General features: G+C 42.9%; 1 protein-coding gene across 11 annotated transcripts in view; it reads right to left on the reverse strand.

Moving 5' to 3' along the window:
* Positions 1-3,971: 3,971 nt before the first annotated feature.
* Positions 3,972-15,515, reverse strand: part of EIF4H (eukaryotic translation initiation factor 4H) — a 44,750-nt gene continuing 33,206 nt past the window's right edge. For 6 of the 11 annotated variants that reach the window (XM_083174124.1, XM_083174120.1, XM_083174122.1 and 3 more), the window contains 3 exons: positions 12,478-12,528; positions 6,942-7,094; positions 3,972-5,690 (listed from right to left, as the gene is read on the reverse strand). In XM_083174124.1, coding sequence (XP_083030250.1) covers positions 5,551-5,690; positions 6,942-7,094; positions 12,478-12,528 — 344 coding nt within the window. In that variant the 3' untranslated portion in view covers positions 3,972-5,550. The remainder of the gene's footprint in view (positions 5,691-6,941; positions 7,095-12,477; positions 12,529-15,515) is intronic. The other 5 variants (XM_083174126.1, XM_083174125.1, XM_083174123.1 and 2 more) reach the window with 1 other exon arrangement.

Below are 15,515 nucleotides of genomic sequence, written 5' to 3' on the forward strand. Positions count from 1 at the left end.
AGCTCTACCCCCCCCCCTCGTGTCTGCACTTTTGATTATTACAGACGTATCCTTTTTTAAGGACATTAAGGCCGATTGTTCTCTTTTTGTTAAATTGCCCCACTTGGTTTTTTTGGAGCATATTTGTTGTAAATCTAATGTTTTTTTATAGAAATATATTATTGTGCTGGATTTATGTTGGTCAGGGTAGAAATCAGATTTGTTTTTAAAGATTTTTCGTTGTGCCCCACTGTGCTTTTTGGATATATCAAATATTTTTTCGTATGATGAATTGTTTTCTACTGTATTATTTTCTAGCCACATATCCTCAAGGATATCTAGAGTTCCCATGTCGTTTATATCTAGAATATTTTTTTAGAGGCAAAATACCGCTGTCTACTTAGATTTCTTACAAAATGGTTTAAATCTACAAACAGGTCGAACATGTTTGGTTCTTTTGTGGGGGCAAAATTCAATCCTTTTTGTAATACTTTAATTTGATCTGTATTTAATTTTTTCGATGTTAAATTGAATATACCTGAATCTTCTAATTGAACCTCTGCCTTCTTCCTGTGCTTTCTTCCTCCTCTAGGTCTCTGCGTCTTTTTGGTGTATTGGGTCTTATTGGCGCAAATCTGTTTGGGTGGATATAGGTCTCGTTTCGTCGATCTAAAAAATCCCCTTTACCAGGGTTTGAATCTCTGTTTTGTCTAAATACATAATTTTCATTATTTTGCTGGTTATAATTACGTTTGTATTTAAACCTGTATGGGGATTCTTCTTTATGGTCTTGATTTGACCAGCTTTGCTTGGGTTTTATTACCATATTATCTTGTTGTACCTTATACCCATTGGTAGCAGGATTCTGGTCAACGTTCTCTTTTTCTCTGTATGTGGAGTTTATACATTTTCTATATGTGCGTACTCTATTATCTTTGTAATCCATGTTGTCCCTATTTATTTTTCTCTTTTTATTCTCCACTAATTATTTTTCAAAGGTTTCAACTTTTTTATTTGTAAGTGTGTCTATCTTTAAACATGGGGTGGTCTTTGTATATAAGTAGGGATTTTTTTAGTCTCTTCGATTTTAAGATTAATATCCTCTACCTTTTTCTCCCTGTATTTAATTAGGAGTTCCATAAGTTGGAATGAGCACTCATCCAAAATTTTGTGCCAATTTGCATCTAAAAGAGGGTCATCTTGTATAGAAAGGGCTTTAAAAATTCTTAGACCCCTAGGTATTTGTTTATTTTTAATATATTTCTTGAGGGACACACTATCCCAACAGTGCCTCATTTCATCTTTCAAGTGGCCTTCCAACTTATTGAACCCCTTTATCATCTCACTCTCTGGACCTTCTATTACTATCTCATTCTCACCAGAGTCAAGTTGTATATATTGTTCTCTCCTGGATAGTCTCTTACTAAAACACGTGAATTCTGCCATGGTACTATTTGATGATTAAAGATATTTATGTAATTTAAGGAGTCTCTTGTCAGGTGTTTTCCACGCCCCTGCAGGCAATTCTTGCACGCCTTCATCTGAAGGAAAAGTAACTGAGTCTCGGCGCTGTTTCTTACACACTCCTTGCTGGGGAGTCTTAGCCACAGCAGATAGATTCAATGCCGGCTTAACAGCCAAAATCAATACCAGGGACAGAGGATTCAGTCTCTTCCCATAACATCTCCACACACTTTACAAAATCCACATTAGGAAGGGGAGGTGTGGATAAAGGGTGAGAGAAACCTCAGACTCTTTATTAAACTTCTCCATAAAAGCATTAATCTTGTGCCTGTAAAATGCAGGGTCCCCCTGAGAGAGATGAAAAGAGCCAACAGAAAGTTGTGAGGCAGACAATGGTCTGGGAGAGCTAACCAACTCACCTCTCTGTCTAATTAAAGCCTGTACTAAGGCAGACACACCTTCTCAGAGCAGCTGCCCACGCAGGATCAGGTTGCTCAGCCCTCTAGGCTTGTGCCCCACTGGGCACAGATTCACCTGTACGGCATATATCCCCATGGTCCATCTGTTCACAAGTTAATTTAAGCCTGCAAAACTTGCAGTTAACATGGCAGAAGCTCCCTCCCCAAGCACAGCAGCACAGGCGTCTGTAAGCTCAATATATCTGTGTACTTATCTGTCTGCCACTGTACCTGACCCTCTGTGGTCACTGGGGATAGCGCTGCCTCAGAAGAAGCTTGTCACTGCAGAAATAAATCTCCTTCCAGCTCCGCACAGTGTGGGAAGAAAGGGTGCCAGGGCAGAGTGAATGAAGAGACCAAGTCCCTGCTACAGCAGGGAGGGAAGCTTTTTGGTGCTCTTTCCCCTGTAAGCCGCTCCTACTAAGTGCTTCTTCTGTCTTCCAGTGTCTCTCCTTCACTGGGGACAACTTGGAATCGCCCAGCTGTGCTGGGCTCCTGTAACAGGCTTCAGCACTCGAACCCATTCAAGATAGCGGCTGCCATCGCAGAGTGTCCATCACCCATGGTCCCCCACCCACGCAGGGAGCCAGCTCATGAGTCCCCCAGGAAACCTCTCTGAGGAGGTTACAGCGCTGTGCTGAGAGACGAGACAGCGTCTCTCAGCACACAGGTAGCTGACAGGATGCGCTTCTGTCAGCGTGAGGAAATTTCCCTGGAAGCCTCACACTGTAACCTGCACTAAGTAAGGTGAAATATTAATAAAAAAAAAAAAACACTCACTACTCTAATGCATGGCTACTTCAGCAGCCCCTCAGCATAGAACACACTCCAGTGGACCCCTAAAACGAACTGCGGCATGCAGAAGGGAGGTGCCTGCCTCTCTAAAAGCTTAGCATAAGCACCTGGCTCCTTTGGACCGTCCTACGGCCCATGGTTGAGCTGTGTAACCAGAATGGATGCAAGAGAAATTTGATTTCAGAGATCTATATTTTAGAGTTTAGCAGATGTTTGTTTTTAACTTTACAGTTAAACTTCTTAGTCTTAACATATTGGAGTTTATTCTGGTTGCGTTGATCAGCCTTCGCGGCCATGGGAATGCCCTCCGTTCCGTTCCCATGGTAATCACCCAGTGAGTGGGTTCTAGTCAACTGATATCACCGGTTGTCAGCTGCCCGCCATTTTCCCCTTAAGAATACACGCAACACTCAGACATATCAGAGTGCCTTAGATTAGAGTGTACCTTTCCAAATCATTTGGTGGTCGTGTTTCCCCATAGGCTGCCAATGGATGTTTATACTAAACATCCATTCACAGCAGTGGCGGCATATGCGAGTGGCAGGCGAAAAGTGAACCTGCATGTCAGTCAGAATAACCCCTATTGTGTTACCATGCAACAATTGCACCATATACTTAAATAGCAAACTTTGGCTGGACTCCTAAGCTGACTAAATACCAATGTAAATGTCGCAGATATCTTAAGACATTGTGCGCACACATGTACCACATCACTCATGCTTCAGGCCATTTAAAAAAAAAAAAAAAAACTTAGTCAACCATTTCATGTGTCAAATGTACATATGTCAACCTAGACATTGATGCAACATGCATAAACCCTTAGTCACGTAGCCTACAGTACCTAAAATTCTGGTCTGTTTGTGGAAGTAACACAGAACAGCTGCACTGCAGTCTACACCAGTGGTTCCCAACCCTGGTCCTCAAGTACCCCCAACAGTGCAAGTTTTCCAGGTCACCCGGCAGGTGCACTCATTATTCAGTCACATTTTAAAAGATCCACAGGTGGAGCTAATTATTTTGCCTGTGATTGTGTGGAGACCTGGAAAATGTGCACTGTTGGGGGGGTACTTGAGGACCAGGGTTGGGAAACACTGCTCTACACCAAAACAGCTGTACAATATAGTTATCAGGACTATAGTGTCATTATCACACAAAGTGCAACTGGCCCACTGTAAATCAATGATATTCCCCCTCAGAATAGAAAGTGTAATTTTTCATAAATCTTTATTGACTAGTGCATATAAACATGTCGAAAAATCACAAAATGAAGCACAATTTAATTGAGTTTTCCTTTTATTTAAAAGATCTTCCACAAAATACCATGTCCATATATGTACTGTCATTAAGCAGAACGTTTAGTGTGTGGAAAAAAAGTCAAATGTTTTAGACCAGTTGTGAAGTTCTTTGTTCTGTCATTACACTTCCCCACACTGAGAAAGATGTAAAAATCGATCTAGATTACACTGAAGGGATTTATTTTTTCATCTTTATATTACCGCACAAAGCATGTCCTATTTTATATACTAGTGTTAGACAAATGGTTCTTACCAACGCTGAGAATGAATGGAGAAGAAGGAAGGCAAGTGAAAGGAGGCGATATGCGGAGACACTGGAGATAAATATTAAATTGCCAGATTTTTTCCCCTCAATTCTGTTATAATACTAGTTTCAGCTTTGTCTGCAAAGACTGCCTGCAACATACTGTCACAGCCACTAGCTGCAGAGAAAGAAGCCAACATTCAATCCTAAGCAGTAGCTCTGTGCCAAGTTCTGAATCTACCTTCTATTCTAGGGGAAGGGAGAGTGGGGGAGCTGCCACAGATCACTTGAGACCAAAACATAGGAACGGATTTGGCGAGGAATGAACCTGAAGCCATAAGTGCATAAAGCTCTGTTATCTACACAAGTAGAGCCACCAGCACAAAAATTCAACGAGATCTTAAAAACACACATACAAGAACCAAAAAATAAAACATTGCACACTCATGGAGGAGTAATTAGCACTGCAAGTAAAGAACTGTCAAATGTGCCGAATGGGTTTCAAATGTACACTGACCAACTGCAGAAAAAGCAGTATATTTAAGGCGGAGTTCATTTGCAGAAATGAAAATAAAACACAAGCTTTAATGTATGTTAAAAATATTACACAACATAAAATCTTTACTAGGAAAATTAGTTAGTTTGAGCTTACTTGCTGGAACTAACTTTTTTATTTATTTTTTCTTTTAATGTAAAGCAATCACCTTCTGTTTTGTACATCATGTGCACAGTACAGCAAGGTCGTCTATTCAGGTTTTGAAGAACATTTCAAAATACAACTAAACACGTGTATGACAGGATTAAAGCCAAAGAAACCCATTTCACGTGAAATTTACATATGCCGTCTACATCCATGGCACAGGACACATGCCAGGTTTTACCATCTGACAGTCTTGGCAATACAGAACAGAACATGCAGGTCAGATGTGAAGCATAGTATGAAATTCAAGGGAAACAAAAAGGTCAACTCAATGAGAATACACGCCCCCAAATTAAAATGGAAACTGAAAACTGAAGAAATTGCAATTCATCTCCCAAGTCCAGAATTAACTCCATTTTTGGAAGAGGCATCCCTGCAGGATGAGAGAAATAGAGGTGGCAACAGCACAATGCAGGTTACTAGATACAGAAAAGCAGAGAACGTACTAAAAACCACTTGTTAACAGCTGACATGCATTCACAAGCTTGGTGTTCAGTTTCAGACAGGAGGGAAAGGAGGAGTGAATATCAGGAGGCAGGAATGGTAACTGCAGGGTTGATGTTCCAGAGAGATCAGCTTACTCTCTCTCTTCCTCAGACCCTCCCAACTTTTGGCTCATTCCTTCTCTTTTTCTCCAGCATCCTCTCTGGGTTTGGCTCCACCAAAGATTGCAGAGTTTGGATTGGCTACTTGATTCAGTGGGGCTGAAACGGTCCTGGGTTTCAGCTGAAGCCGTGGTCTTTGTGCTCGCTCTTCTGCAAAAAAAAAAAAAAAAAAAGCAGGTGGTTAAAAGACATTGAGACATTTACAGCTCCCTGTAGGCTAATGGTGCCCATACACATGTGAGAATGCATGCGATTTCGATAAATCACCACAACAAATTGCATGCGTCACTCGACGGGTAAATCTCATGTCGCCAGATATTATGTGCTGCAGATAATATCTATCGCATGCGATCACTCGCAGTGGGATTTGCAGCGGTATTCAGCGGGGTGGACGGGAGCAGGGCTGGCTGTGGTAGTCAGCGGAGCTGGTGGTAGAAATTAAATGATTCCATGTGTAATAAAAAGTATTTTTGCAGTTTATATTCAAATAATTTAGTTAAATCCACCAGCATTCAACATTGTTTATTTTTAAGGCACTGCAGAAGTTTATTTGTAAGGCACCGCAGAACCAGGATAGTACCAGGCTGAGTATCCCTTATCCAAATTATTCCGAAAGTCATACATTGCATAAAGTGGAAAAATACATTTCTTGCTAAAAACCTACTGGGTACATCTGTAACAGCACTACTGAGGACATGATATGTAACTGGCACTAAATATGATTGCTTGGCATTCAAATTCAGTGCCTGAGATAGTACCCAAACTTTGAGTCATGTTTTGAAAATTTGTTTTATGCACAAAAAAATATATTTGTGTGTATTTCATGTGGTTGACGTATTTGTACAGCATAAATGCAAGATACATCATTAATATATTCTGAAATATGGAATAATCAGTTTTCCAAAATTCTCCTGCTTCCGAGCATTTTGAATAAGGGATACTCAACCTGTATTACAAGTCATACAATTGCACATGACTAAGTACAGAGCAAGTACGGGACTACTCAAAGATGTTTAGACATGACAGCATACACAGAGTGAAAGATTGTGTGCTCAACTGGAAAAGTAGCATGAAGGTCAAGGAGGAGGAGGAGCAACGAAACTGACTGGTCACTTAGTGAGTGCAGTCTCAGCTGAGGGTGGAAGCCTGAATGCTCAAATTAACATATGTGCGGTAACACATTTCCTGAGGTCTAGATTATGTGTTTAATATAAGTGACAATGTCAAAAACGATAAGTGAAGGACTGAGAAGGGAATTGATTGACACAAAGAGGCAACAAGATTTTCTGAACTGGGTGGATAATGGGAATCATCGTCAGGTTTGCTGAATGAGTGATTTAGTAAAATAAAACAAATTGCAATGAAATATTTTATTTGTATCCCTTAATCTTTCTTTCCAACCTTCAGTAGGCTCTCTAAAGTCAGCAGAGACCCCACGTGGTGCATCTCTGAAACGACCAGGTCCAGCAGAAGATGATGGTGGAGGTCCTCGTCGATCACTAGGACCACTGCGACCTCTACCTCTGCCTCCTAAAAAATCATCATCCCTAAAGCCTGAATAAAACAAGGAATAAACATATAAAATTGTTACTTGCAATTGACTTCATTGGCATTTTGAGGTGAAGCACCAGCTGGTAGACTACACCTGGAGATTTAATTGACATTGGTTATATTATAAGTCCGACTGGATCCTAATAGATGCATACCAATGGACAGTCTCTGCTCAGAGAAACAAGTTATTAGCATTAAAAACATAAAATCAAGATTAGCACAAGCATATCAAGTAATATATAAATCACACTTTAAAAAACTATGATTATCCTAAAGTGGGTAAGTAACATACTGGTTTCGGGATGCAGTTTAAAGCCCGGTGGTCGGGAACCCGGCGTTCAAAATCCTGAACGCCGAAATCCCAACACTTTCTCCCCCCGTGGGTGTCCACGACACCCTCGGAGGGAGAATAAATTAGTGTGCCAAGCGTAGCGAGGCACCGGGCCCACTGCGTGGCGAGCGAGCCACGTCCCCCTCTTTCGGGATTTCGGCGTCCGGGATTCCGGCGATGGGAATTTGAACGCCGGGATCCCGACCGCCGGCTTTTCATGCTGAATCCACTGGTTTCAGCCTGCAACACATTTGTATTACTTGCACCATGTTATGGATTAATACATGATGAGGTCATAGTGTAGGGCATGGGTGGCCAAACCAGTCCTCAAGATCTACCAACGGTGCATGTTTTCCAGGCAACCTGTGGATCTATAGTAGGAATGAATGCAGCAGGTTTGAAAATGTGTCCATTAGTATTGACTACAGCTGTGCACCAGCTAGATGATCTGGAAAACATGGACCGTTGGTAGATCGAGGACCGGTTTGGCCACCCCTGGTGTAGGGGGATTGTTACAATCAGTGCAAGCAGCATTAATAGATTTGTAGTTCACATGTTATCTGAGTAAACCATTAGAGGAATTTGGCTGACTGAGCTACAAATCTCCAAAAGTTTGAACTGGAACTCTACATTTCTAAGTGTAGGCATTCCCTTGTAAACGGATGTAACTCAACAGAATAATGCATTAGTCCTACTGTAAATACTTATTTATGCATACACTGCAAATGTTTCTAGTGTATTTCCTATACTTAAGATGCATTTCATAGAATTCCAAATATAGTGGATTGGGAAGGTGTATAGAAGGGGGTAGTGGGGAGGTGTATAAACCTGCCTTCCAGCGTCCCCCATGGATGATCGAGAAAACCTCCCATCCCAAAGAACTGCAGAAAAGTATAAGGTGGCGCCAAGTCAGACACAATGGATCAATCCACAACCTGTTATAGATATTGAAAAGATATATACCTTGCGCTCTCTATATAATAAAGCTGATTGAGACTGTATATTTCAAAATGAGTATATTTCAAAAGAATATATTTCATGGGTAATTAAAAGTATAAACAATAAAACATATCATATGATCACCATTAATATTGGTGCATAATGAGCAAATGTTCAGTGATGCTGTTGGCAATAGGGGATTTTGGGATAGTGGGGATTTTGGAACCAATGTATGTCCGCACCTGCTAACTGCCTGGTGCTGCAGCTGTCTCCAGGGTTGCCGTAGAGACACAGCCGGCATAGTGCTGCCGCAGGTTGCCTGTGGTCTGGACGGGTGGTACAAGGGACCCCCGATTGTCCCTCTCCCCACGTCCGACAGACTCGCTCGGGAGAAGGACAATCGGCGGTACAGTCGGGGTCCCTCGTATCCCACTACAGAATGCATATACTCAGCAACACTGTAGCGTGACACATGGCCAAGATACACATGATGCATGGCCAAGTTATATTATGGTTACCAAGCTGTCCAATAACAGTTGGCCAAATACAAATTTTAGCTGTCACTATATCCCTAGGTAACAACTCTGCCTCAAAAGATCGGTTCTATAAATTCAGAAGTGTATTTTGAACTTCGTCCATGTAAAATTGTACACATGGGCCACATACCCAGTATCGAATAGTATAACTATCAGAAATGGGGATATCAATCATTTCCCATAAAGAGCAAATCTGACCCCAGGAACCAACATTCTTCAAGTTGAATAAGAGGCCCTGGTGGTTAGTAGTTTGACAATGCGGGGTCCAGTTTAGAATCCCAGAATTGACCACAGGCATTGGACTGTAATATGAAGGAAGGGTCTATACCCCAGCTCATTGGGTCAGGTATTCAACAGATATTAACCCTTTGCAAACATGCTGTGATTGTCAAGACAAAAAGTAGCCATGATCTTGTGAGGACTGCAAAAAAAAAAAACCAGTAAGCTCTCAAAAACCTGAAAGCAAAATCTCTGGAAGCACTAATAGACCTCTCATATAGTAGGGTAGCCATCACTGATAAACAACAAACATTCTACGTGGACACTGTCAAAATGGAGATGCAATGATTATGCAAGATTTTCCCCTTTTTCTTTATATCTTTGAACTATAGTGGATCAGGAAAAGAGGAAATTATATATTTTCCTTTTGAACAGTATCTGGAATAAAACAACTTGTGCTAAATGTTATGGAACTACAAGTTCAAGTATGCATTTGGTGGGACATCTAGTTCTATGGCAGATGAAGAGCACAAACAAAAAGGATCTGCAAGAGCATTTAGACCAGGGGTTCCCAATCTTTTTCTAATCACGGCACCCTAGAGTATCAGAATTTTTCCACGGCACCCCTAGGCCCTAAAAAATATATATCAAATTAAGTAGATTGTTTTTTATATGTGCTTCTTAGGTTCAGTTATGTGGTAAAGGACAGGATTTGGTTCTGATTGTACACATTTTATGATGGGTAGCCAACAGCACTGGTTTAGTCCAGAAATAATTGATCATAAATAATTTGAATTGGTCCTGGACGACCAACCCGAGGCACCCCTGCAAGTGTCCCGAGGCACCCCAGGGAGCCTAGGCACACAGTTTGGGAACAAACTGATTTAGGCTGTTTCTGCACACCGAGCCCGAAGCGTGGCGAGCGCAGCGAACCCCGTGGGGGCCGCGTAATACCTGTGAAGTAATGCGCGTCCCCTCTCTGTGCTCGCCACACTATATAAAAGCAACTCCACGCCGACGTGGATAGTGGGGGTATGAAAAGCTTGACACGCTTCGGGTTGGTGTTGATGGATATTTTATCTTATGGATCTTATGCATCTTATGGATGCATAAGATCCATGAGATCCATAAGATGAGATCCATAAGATGAGATATTGTACATACAATTAAAAATCTTTTCAATTGTATAGATTGTGTATCTCGTTGATCTCGTCCATGCACAAAACACGTAAGATGCATGCAATGCTTGCGATATCGTCCCGACACATGCAATCTAGATCGTGGGCGCCGTGCTAGGAAATAAGTACCCTTAATAGTTACAATCTAGACTTCAAGTCAATACAAAAGGATTAAAACATCTTTAATTACTGCAATGTATTACATTGTTCCACCCAACTACTATTTAATGCCTAACAAAATGTTCTGGGGAGAACACTTTAAACTTTCCGCCCTTACTGTAAACAGTTCTTTGAACAGACAGACTCATTCAACCAATATGCAGATGTTAATAACAGCCACGGTCCTGCATGTCACCTACTATGGATAGACCAGACCAGCATTGAAGACAGCTGGTGCCAAGCATATGATCCAGGAGTTCTATTCAGTGTGAATCAATTAGATATTTAAAGAGAAAGCCGCTTTAGAAGTCGCCATGACACTTTAAATAGTGGTTATGTAACTTAACTAAGCATTATTCAGTTAAGTTTGGTATAGGACTATGGGTAGTCCTTAACCTTTACCTCTGGCTGTTAGCATGAGGCAAATGGTTGTAGACAGAAGACTAAAGGTGGGTACATGGATATCCAGTATCATCTGTTTGCCACAGTACTGTAATGATGAGCATAGCGATGTGTGGAACAGTGGGGTGTATTCAATGACGATAGCGAGGAGGTTAAATGGTGGCTTGCGATCCTCGCTGTTTAACCCCCGCTCTGGCCGCTCACCCTATTTAAAGCCGCAGGGAAATCCTCACTGTTAAGAGGAAAGCGAGGTTTCACCCCAAACAGTGAGGTTCACGGCTAATGCAGGGAGCACCCTGCATTTAGCCACGAGGATTCCCCCAAACAGCTGTGAGTCCTGCTTGCTGTCACAGCTGGCAGGGTCAGTATTCAACTGACCCCCCTGCATATGCCGTTTCCCCCTTGCTCTGTTTTTGGAGCGAGGGAGGAAGACTACGTATACGGCCGCTCGCTGAAGCAGCGAGACATGCGGCTAAATGCAGCGGGCTCCCCGCATCAGCCGCGAGCTAATGCAGGGAGCCGTCACAGCTTGCCCCCAGCATTGAATACACCCCAGTGTTTAATGGACATAAGGACGATGTCCATATAATGGAAATGGAACAGATAGCACGACAAGGATAAAGCCTACTTGTTCAGCAACAAAGTCTGTCATGTTAACAACTGATTATCCCAAATAGGTCTGCAACAGAAAGACCCACGGTATAGTGTCCCCCATGGCTTAGAGAGAAAGGGGCAATACCTATGTGGTATAAGCCTAACCTCTACGAGTCTCCTGACATATTTGCTGGTTTAATCGGTTCACAGCTAAGGTGACTGATATATAATAGAGGCCATTCATTTTTAGGTCTTATCTTACAGTCTAAATGTATCATAGCTCACAGAACCATAAAATACAAAAAGGTGGCAGACACAGCTCCAAGCCAAATGCAAATACTGCTAAAAAGAAAAAATATATTATACAGTAATGTATTGTTTCTTCGCAACCTGCATGTGTTAATCAATAATACTTAGAACTTTAGGCTACATTGTAAAGAAATAAATTAAATATGTACTGTACTTCTTGGGTATATTTACCACAAATGGAGAACCTAGGTTATACTGTACTTAAATAGAAATTTTCAACTTTATGCAGTAGGTTACCCAATAGAAATATTGCCGACATTTTCTCTCTCAAGTAAACAAATATCCCACATTTACATTCGGAACAGTACCAGTGCAGACTAACATAAGGGGGAACTGGGGTTCACCTAAAGCTGAATGAGCCACACATGGAAGTAAACAAGTCTTTCCTAAAAACTCCTGTATGCTAAAGGTTGTTGAAGAGGTAGATTACAAGAGTTTGCAGAGAACTGGGGGGGTTAACAGAAGTATTTCATTAAGTGAACCTATCTAAACTTATACATCTTTATGTTGTTAAATATTTATATATCAAATACACATCCATGGAAACAGGAAACAAAAGGTTTACATAATAAAGATCACCAAAGAAAAGTGAAGATTGAAATTTAGAAGTGAGAAAGTCAGAGCTAAAATAGTAAGTGTTCTTAACAGGTTCACCAGCAGGACCCAAACACCTTGACAAACCAGTGAAAGCCTTCAGTAAGAACAAATGTATCCTTTACCAGAATTGAAGTCATCACTTGAACCTCCTCTAGAGCCGAAACTATCGCTTCCTGAAAAACAAGGTAACAGCAGCATGAAATCCAATACCAAATATTCCAAATCTTCCAGGCTGAATTGGAAGACCAACCCCAATTCAGTTACCCACAAAGCATGCAAAGACCACATCTACTCTAAGCCAAAGTCACAATGACAGTCACTGCTCTTAGATCAGTTGTATCATGAATAGACTTTCAGCCACTGAAAACAATGTTAAACATAAAAATAAACACAAAATAAAAAGTTACTGCAGACCATTTAATCTCTAACTAGCATTGTTCAGTATCCCAAGACAACAGGTTACTATTTGAGCATGAGAACATGGGATGTAATAAAACTCAAAACTTACTGCTAACAGTAAGCCAGAAAAAAAAAAAAATAGGTGTGTTAGATGTGACACACAGGGCCTTATTTTGTTGCAGGTGGTCATGATTGCCACATGCGGCTTCTGATAATTAGTGTTAAGTGCCCACTGACAAAAACATGTGTGTTGAGGGTTTTTTTTTTGACAATTACAGCATTTCTATTACAAGTAACTTTTCTGTATTACATAAATCATTTCCTAGACTATACTAAAATTAAGATCACACAATACAACTTTACACGCTCTAGGCTATTATCCACAACTTAAAATATTTATTTAGTATTCTTGTTTGTTTAGACACCCCACCTTCATTCATTTCACACCCATCCAATGATAGAACATGTCCTGACTATTCCATTCCTAATGCTATTTTAAACTATATTTCTCACATTTTCTCTTTAACACTATTCACTACAACCAGAACAGTGTGCTTCAGGCACTGCAATGCTCAGACCTGCAACAGAGAAACAAGACCACCACCACCTGAATCAGATCATCTCCAACCTGGCAGTACACAAGACATCCAAAGTACCACGTGGATTCACACTACAGCGTTACACAGGGGCGTAACTAGACCTTTGTGGGCCCCATAGCAAAATTCTAAATGGGGCCCCCTGGTTTGGTGTCTGATAGGGGAGTGGAGGGGCAGGACCAGGCACAGTGGACACGGACGTGCAAGTTATATAAATTTGATTGAGCAGCTGTCACAGTATATATATATATATATATATATATATATATATATATATATATATATATATATATATATATATATATATATATATATATATATATATATATATATACACATATATACACACACACACACACACACACACACACACACACATATATACATACACACTATGCCATTACCTACCCCTCCCCCTGAACACCGTGTCCTGCACCCTCTTACTCCTGTCGCTTACCCATGCACCGGAAAGCCGCAGCCCTCACCTGCACAATAAAGCATGAACATCCTTCTCTCACCTGTCCTCAGCAGAACAGGAGAAGCTCAGCCCAGTAACCCCATCGCATGCTCTGTAGTGCAGCAGGTCAAATGGGCCGGCGCTTGCGGGGGTGGGCTCCGCCGCGAGAGGGAACATGAGATTTGCCCACCACCAATCAACTGTTGCTGGGACGACTATAATATAAACATCTTTGCACAGACGTCCCAGCAGCTGAGCAGCACCAAGCCGCATTACGTTAAGTAATGTGCCCCGTATCGGCCTGCATTCTGCATGATCAGTGTGACTGGGTGCAGGGGATCGGCCAATGGCGTAACTAGAAATTTTGCTCCCCCAAGACAAATAACATTTCTGGCACCCCCCTCTCTCCCCCTCCCCAGACATTGGCAATCACAGTAAAAAAAAAAAAACTGTACCTCTCCATCCTCATTCCTACCTGCTGATCCCCCTTGCACCTCTCCATTGCCTGTACAACTCTCCATCCTGTCCTACCTGTACCACTCTGCCCCCTATCCCCCTGCATCTAACCATACCTCTGTCCTTCCCTTTACCCTCTATCCCCCTTACACCTCTCCATACTCCTGTCCCCCTGCACCCCCCCCCCCCTCTCCAGGTCTCCTTTTCACCACTCTGTCCCTTCACCTCTGTCTCCTTGTCCCCTCTTTTCCTGTCTATCCCCCTGTCCTCTCTGCACCCCTATATGGTACGCAAATAAAATATATATAGAAAATATTATAAAAATACTTTATGTAAGTTGCTGCCATTATTTACCTAACTTATTCAGGCAGACAGCAGGGCGGGGCTGGTGGCAGGTAGCTGAGAGGCAGTGGGGCGGGCAGAGGAGGTAAAGTGCCGCGCTAGTCCCTGCCTGTCTTATCCATATATATGCTGTATAGAGCGGCAGCCGCTGGAGAGCGAGCACTGTGTGGTGGGGGCTGCTCCCCCGGTGGATGCGGTCACAGCCGCCGGCGCAGTGAAGTTGCAGCCTGCGCCGGGAGTATCTGGCAGAGGCACGCAGGCTGTAACTTCACTGAGCCGGCGGCTGTGACAGCGTCCATTGGGGGAGCAGCCCCACCACACAGTGCTCGCTCTCCAGCGGCTGCCGCTCTATACAGCAAGCCGTGCACAGGGGGGAGCGGCAGCCACAACAGTGTAAGGACAGCGGGGCGGGCTGTGTGGAAGCCGGGGGAGTGCCAGGCAGGAAGAATGGGAGTGGAGCTCTCTGGCTGGCTGTGTGAGGATACTCATTGACCCGCCCCATGGGCAGGTCATGGGGCAGGTCAATGAGCGTCCCCACACAGCCTGCCAGAGACGAAGAAGAACATAAGTTTAAGTATTGGGTGCTGCAGCTCTCAAAGAACTGCTGCCTACGGCTCCGTGACCCTGCGACCCGGGGGCGCCGGCTCCCCCCGCCATCGCGGGGGCTGCAGAGCCGTAGCTACGCCACAGCGAGCGGCGGGCATAGGTAGCCCCTGCTTTCCTGGCCGTGCGCCAGGTTTTTTGTGTGCAGGGGCTACTGCAAATGGCTCTGGCATCCGCCGCTCCCCTGCGCTGTGTGTCCTGTCTGCAAGCGGCGGAGGGAGCCGCCGCTCTCTTATACGCCGACCTCCTGCCGGGTGTCCGTCAATGAAGGGGGACACACTGGCGCAGCCTCTGCCCACGCTGCACA

The sequence above is a fragment of the Crinia signifera genome, chromosome 2 (genome assembly GCF_055691185.1).
Source record: "Crinia signifera chromosome 2, ASM5569118v1, whole genome shotgun sequence".
NCBI lineage: Eukaryota > Metazoa > Chordata > Amphibia > Anura > Myobatrachidae > Crinia > Crinia signifera.